Source organism: Scyliorhinus canicula, chromosome 15 (genome assembly GCF_902713615.1).
Source record: "Scyliorhinus canicula chromosome 15, sScyCan1.1, whole genome shotgun sequence".
Classification (NCBI taxonomy): Eukaryota; Metazoa; Chordata; class Chondrichthyes; order Carcharhiniformes; family Scyliorhinidae; genus Scyliorhinus; species Scyliorhinus canicula.
Window position 1 is genome coordinate 56954364 of NC_052160.1, and position 7050 is coordinate 56961413.

A 7050-nucleotide genomic window follows, 5' to 3' on the forward strand; every position below is an offset into this window, starting at 1 on the left:
TGTCACAAGTATGAAGTTACTGTGAAAAGCCCCTAGTCGCCACATTCTGGCATCTGTTTGGGTAAGCTGGTACGGAAATTGAACCTGTGCTGCTGGCCTTGTTGTGCATCACAAACCAGCTGTCAAGCCCACTGAGCTAAACTAGCCCTAATAGTGAGTCAGTTCCATGAACCACTGGCATTACCAATTACCGGGGTATGAATTCAAACTTGGCTCTGGAGGTTGTCCTGCGGAGAGTTTATCCAGTTTCTGGCGTGTTCACTAAATGAAGCATTTGGGAAAAGAGACAGTCAGTCAGCACCTGCCCTGATCTGCCCAGTGTCTCCGGTCACCCAAACACAAGCAGGAGCCTCAGAAACATCTTTCACAGCACTCCATTCCAGGAAGAAACAAGGCTATAGCAGAAGGGTTTAATAACAGGCAAAGTTCTAAAGAGAAAACAAAACAAACCTTTCTGTAATGGAGTATATTTCCGATGAATGGGAGTGGCCTTGGGCCTGGAACTCCAAGCCGTTTAAATAACCCATAGGGTAAAACGCTGTACCTGCAAAATGAATGGAAATGGTTACAATCTTAGAAACAATGAAACATAGCTTGGTTGGTATGAACTGAATCAAATATACCTTCCAGTTAGTAAATACATTCAAGTATTTTGTTATTGAAACATCAATCCTGTGTCAAAAAGATATTGTCACTTGAAAGTGTAAATAATATTGAACATCTTCAAACAAGGTTCAGTATTAAGAGCTTCTGGGCAGGATTGTGGATTGTTTTAAGCACTGGTTCACAGGAAACATTCAGGTCTGGAAGAAAATTATAACAACTCATGGATACATTTGATTGTAGCAGTCTTACAATAAACTCAAACACTTGTGTGCAGTGGAACCACAGACAGTGACTATTACCAAAGCTGATGGTTCCTGGCCTCTTCAAAAGCAGCATTAATTAAAATGCAAGTTGAAAAGAATATATTGTACTGATCTGAAACCCAATCCAACTGTGGGAGGTGCACCCAGGTACTGCCATTCAGCTCTCCTTCCATCCAACACCAAATAAAGACCATTAGAATTAGTCCTCAATCCAACTGATGAGCAGCTGGATTCTTTGACACATGATATTAGGTTGGACAGCGCACTCATTAGGATTCATTGTATAATATAGCTTACACCTTCAATGGATCTGCTGGAATTTTTGGAAAGACAACAGGTACTAGCCAAAGGGACAGATGCAGAGCCCTGTCCACATTAAAAGATGGACAAGTTGCAGATCCAAGTGGATATTCTATACTGTTCACAAGACCAAGTGCCTGGATGTATTATCTTCTCTACTCGGTCACTGACGCACTGAGCACTCAATTTTCCAAGGGGTGAGAGTTTTCTCCCCCCCATCGTTAGCTGTTAGCTACTTGGCGAGATGGAGCTCCAAGAACATCAGTCAATGTCCAGGATTTATTTGTGAACTGAGATGGTGACAGTTGAAAGATCCCCCCCCCCCCCACCCCACCCCCATCATGACAGAGTCTGATTCCGTCCACAGCGAAGGTTGTCAGAGAGTGAACTGAGCAAGAGCCCTGCTGACTGTCCTCAGGAGGTGTTAGGTTCAATGGTAACAATTTCAATCCAAGCTGCATCAACAAAGACCAAGGATCTGCGTGACTCAGCCACTCTTTGAGATGCTCAGTAAATTCACTCAAACACACACTGAGCTTTGCTAAGAAACCTGAAGTGGATGAAAACATTTGCCTAAAAGGCTCTGCTCCGAACGTCAATCACTGGCAAAAAGCTGTTAATTATAGGTTTTATATATTAGGTTACATTTATTATACGCAGGGTGTTACTTCATGTAAGGTTTCACACAAACAAAAAGAAACCATGGAGTGGGGAAAGGCCATTCAGTTCATCGAGATCATTCCCCCAGTACACCATAAATCCCCCCACATGGCCTCTACCGAACTCACTGGAAAAGCCGAAGGGTGACATCTTCCTGTCCGGTTGACGACGCACTCCCGTTTCCTGGCGTCGTGCGGTGGATTCAATGGGAAATCCCACTGACAGCGACAGGACCAGAAGATCCCACCTCCCGCAGCCAAGAAACACACTGCATGAGGTCAGAGAATACTGGCCCGTAATTTCAGCATCTACCATTGGAGAAAACAGGTCTGATAGAATCTAGTTTAATTCATGTAAGGGTTAGTTAAACTCATATAATCAATTAAGCCTTTGTATCCAGTGTAAAGACCTGGGGCGGGATTCGCCTTTTCTGAGACAGTGGGTGGGATTCTCCCCTTGCCGACGCCAAAATCGTATTCGGCGATCGGCCGGAGAATCCTTTTTGACTCCGCCCCTCCCCTCCCAAACAGCATCATCGGTGAGTACGCCGCACGCTGTTGGGACAGTCTCAGGTTGGGCCGACTTCCCGACAGCGTGGGGCATGTGTGCTCTTGAGTTTTCATCAACCTTGCGTGGTGGCTGCTGGCCAAGGGGGCTTTGGCGGGGACTGGGGGGGGGGATACAAGGGGGCACTATCTGGCAGGCCGGGTCCGCGCGCTGCCGGCGCCATGTTGTATGGAGGGGGACCGCCAGACCTGCAGCCCCTCACTGTGGCAGAGCAGAAAGCCCTGGATGTGGTTGGTGACCTGGAGGAGAGGGAGGTCGCCGAGGTGGAGCTCGGCCATGGGCAGGGAAGTGAGACCCTGCTTAATTGCGGTTGCCTGTGACGTGTGTGTCAACCCACCCCCAATACCACCTCCACACCACCCTCACCCTCAGACCATCCTCACCCCCACACCACTATCACGCCAACACCACTCTAACCCACACCCTCAATCTACACCACCCCCACCGACCTGCAGTCTAATCATGCATCAGTGCTGTCCCATCTCCAGCAGGTCCTTCTGGTGCCCCCGCCCCCAGTCAGTGCCAAAGACGGAGCCCCCCGTGAGCCGAGCAGTGATGGGAGCAGCACTGACACCAGCCCTCCTCCCGAGACTCAGGAGACCCCAGAGCTCGGGTCGGAGGATGACACTTATTTTCCATCATAGCTGTATCCAATACCCTTCACCATCCCAGAGACACTTATTTTAGGCATGTTAGTGAAGAAGCTCCTGGGACACTATATGCTGCTCACCACACAGTTGACCGAGTACAGCAGGTGGAGGTAGGAACTCCCAAGGGGGCAGACGGTCGGAGGGCAGGTCAACCCGAGGAACTAGCTGCCGTCCAGACGGGTCTTGTGCTTCTAGAACAGACAGTCCCATTGATTGTGGAGATGAATCGCAGAGCCAGGGACTGCCTGAGTGGTTGTCAGTCAGCATCCAGCACTGCAGGCGTAGCTGGAGGAGTCCAACCAGCAGGATGTGGTGCCGACAATGCTTCCCACCCAGGCCAACTGCACAGGTGGTGACTGGAGGCAATGGGGGTGATGGTTTCGGCTATGGATCAGCTTGTCCGAGGTCTGGGGTATACGTTCAGCTGCTGGCCGAGGCCAAGGACAGGGTTGCCGCCTCACCGGCGACCATGTCCCAAAGCAAAGCTACCTGGAATTTGCAATGGCTCTCCTGAGCATGGCCCAGTCACAGCAGGCCATGGCTGGGAATGTCGGCGGCATTGCCCAGGCTTTGGCCACCATGGCGCAGACACTGAGGGAGGTAGCCCAGTCCCAGAAGGCAATAGTGCAGTCACTGGCCAATGTGACACAAACCCAGAAGGTGGTGGTACAGTCGCAGAATTATGTGGCGCAGTCCCACACGGAGATTGTCCACTCCCTGTGCTGGATGGCCGCAAGCATGGAGAACCTGGCCGAGACCAGAGCGGGCCTCCAGGATTGCCAGCGCCAGGTGTCGGGGGAGCCTCACGGGATAGCCCCGCTCGCATGCCCGCCCCATGGAGTAGCCTGGAGGCCATCAGGCAACCCAAGCGGGGAGGAGGTGATGGGGCCTGTGCCAGTGACTTTCGCTGGGAAGGTGCCGGAAGACCGCCGCACCTCGGAATCCCCCCCCCCCCTCCTTCAGGCACATCTGGTGGGCAGCGAGCAGAACAGGGTGGCACCTCGCCACCTGGGACACCCGAGCAGCAGTCGGGCCTATCCAGGCCCGGTTGCCCCAGAAGACGCCCTTGTCGCAGCGCAGGAATCACAGCAGGTCGCCTCCACTCCTGCTGCACAGTCTGGGGACCCATCTAGACCTAGCGTTAGGGCCGTAAGGCCAGAAAGGTAGACACCAGTTAAGTTGGCACAGGTGAGTAATAGAGACTAGGACACAAACTTGTGCATATTTGTTCATAATAAACACCTGTTACCACTGCTTCAACCTGCCTTGGTGCTCTGTCTGTTGACTGTGAGGGGTGGGCTGGCTGGGAGGGGGTGGGGGGGAAATGGGCGGACGTTAGAGGAGTGGAATGGGCGGACCTGGTGTGTGGCCCTTGCTCGTTCTGCTGTGGCACACACTGCTGTTGCAGCCTCCTCCTCGAGCAACGCCCACTCATACAGCCGTAGGGCATCCGCCAGGACTGCAGCGACCAGCAGGAAGGCCGCCATTGCTGGTTGTATTCCAATATCAATTGTCTGCAGGCGGTGAACGATCAACAAGTTAGCGTAGTGCATACCCACGTGCCCAGTCAGGTCCACTGGACTACTTGGTGGCCCCAGTTGGCACTGTGAGATCTCCCCCCGCCAGTCCCTTCTCCCCTTATCCCAGCACCGTGGGGCCTCTGCCACTCATCCCTATTGCCAGGGGAACCATTGGCTGGCACTGCCCTCGCCAAGGGCTACTGTGGGTGTTACCCTGAACGTTGGGGGGGGTGGCATGTGGGGGTGGGTGGTGCCACACTGTGGAACCAGGGGCCAAGGTGGGTGGTCAGTGGGTGAGCAGCAAGGTAGCCATCGTAATGGCGGTTTGTGCCTGGACACCACCCCGGTACCGTGGCCATGTAGCCTGTTCCCCCGCCTCCCCGGCCCTGGCAAAGCCCCCCCACCCCACCCCTCCTCAGTCAGCACGGCCAGGGTCCTGGCCGACATCCTGCAATTGTTCCTCTCCGGGTCCTACCTCCTCTCGCTCTCCCTCAGCAGCCTCAATGTCAGTTTTTAAAAGCACAAGTGAACTGCGCTGTTAAGAACTCGGCCCATTGGAGGTGGTGAATCGCGGAAGCCCAGAGAATACCGGGTCAGGCTCACTAATGACATGCAAACGGTGTCCACGGTATGTGCGTTCCGGAATGTATTGACGCCATTCTCAAGGTGACGGAGAATCGCGTTTTGCCGTCAAAATCGGCACATGCGCTGATTTTGCCATCGGAACTGATTCTCTCCCAATCGTCTTTCCCGATTTCGGTGTGGGCCAACGGAGAATTCCCACCCCAATGTTCACTCATATAATTTCTTCCAAGGTTTATATAATAATAATCTTTATTATTGTCACAAGTAGGTTTACAGTAACACTGCAATGAAAATCCCCTCGTCGCCACATTCCGGCGCCTGTTTGGATACACTGAGGGAGAATTCAGAATGTCCAATTCACCTAACAGCACGTCTTTCGGGACTTGTGGGAAGAAACCGAAGCACCCGGAGGAAACCCACGCAGATATTGGGAGAACGTGCAGACTCTGCAGACAGTGACCCAAGATGGAATCGAACCTTGTACCCTGGCACTGTGGAGCAACAGTGCTAACCATTGTGCTGGCGTGTGCCATCACAACCTACTAAATGCCTACCAAACACATACCCCATAAACTGACCAATCAAAATATAGACAAAAACTGAGTAATATTATGACAAATCCACAAATAGAAGCATTCCAATCATAGTTATTTCCTGCCTGGACTAAAATCCTATGGTTGTTAATATTCTCCTCCCCTCAAAGTAAAATCCCATAACCTGTGGACGCTGCTGGTTTACATCCCCCTGGTGACAGACTCTCGTTGAAAGTCCCACTTCCAACTCCCTCCCCTGTGTCTGTCCCTGGGGTATCGATGTGAATCTACAGCGCCATTGGAACGAGGTTCTCCCTCCAAATCCCAGTGAAATCAGATTATTTCCCGCACCAACACCCCCCCCCCCCCCAAAAAGAAAATCCCACTGTGATGGACCTCCATCCTGGGAAACCCCTGCATGAACTCAGAGACTCTCCCCCAGCCGGATTTGTTGGGATCCGCGGTCAGGAGGAGGGGGGAAATGTCCCGGAATCAGCAGCGATTCTCCAGCACCGCCCCCGGCTCAGCTCCCAGCTCCACTCTGTGGGGGGGGGGGGGGGGGGGGGCAGAGACTGAGGAGCCCCCAACAGTTACAAACAAACACAAACTGCTGACAAACGCTGGCAACTTTCCTCAGACAAACACTGAACTGAGTTCAGCTTTGGGACTATTTTCTCCCATCACTCGAGGCGGGAAAGACAGAAATCAGTCAGACACTTACCAAGCCAGCAGGAGCAGGAAAGTGAGGAGAAGGATCCAGGTCTGGTCGGACAGAGCGGCCCGGATCCCCCCCAGACTCTCTGGGAAAAGGACAGTCATCCTGGGAGAGTTCAGGGATCGGCTACTGGCAGCCTGAGCTGGACACTGGGTGTATTTATAGGGAGCGTCAGTCACAATAAGGCAGAGCCAGAGGACGGGCTGTGCAAACTATGTAACAGTAGGAAGTTTTACAACACCAGGTTAAAGTCCAACAGGTTTGTTTCAAACACAAGCTTTCAGAGCGCAGCTCCTTCCTCAAGTGCCCGTGTTTGTCTTCTGAGAAGGTCGGTGCGGTTTTTTGCTGTGGCGCGTTGGAACTGTCGATCGATCCAATGCGCCACAGCAAAAAACCGCACCAACCTTCTCAGAAGACAAACACGGGCACCTGAGGAAGGAGCAGTGCTCCGAAAGCTCATGTTTGAAACAAACCTGTTGGACTTTAACCTGGTGTTGTAAGACTTCTTACTGTGCTCACCCCAGTCCAACGCCAGCATCTCCACATCAAAACTATGATAGGCAGTGAGTTACTCTTATCGGGGATTGACAACATGAGTGAGGTATTTAAACATTGTATCCAGAGTCGGTTAGCTCAGTTGGCTGAACACTG

The 7050-nt window shown here is 52.3% G+C and overlaps 1 protein-coding gene across 1 annotated transcript in view; it reads right to left on the reverse strand.

Moving 5' to 3' along the window:
- Window positions 1-6579, reverse strand: part of LOC119978477 (cytochrome P450 3A21-like) — an 88307-nt gene extending 81728 nt beyond the window's left edge. Inside the window, exons 1-2 of the mRNA XM_038820138.1 lie at window positions 6406-6579; window positions 451-544 (exon numbers count right to left, since the gene is read on the reverse strand). Coding sequence (XP_038676066.1) covers window positions 451-544; window positions 6406-6503 — 192 coding nt within the window. The 5' untranslated portion in view covers window positions 6504-6579. The remainder of the gene's footprint in view (window positions 1-450; window positions 545-6405) is intronic.
- Window positions 6580-7050: the final 471 nt, after the last annotated feature.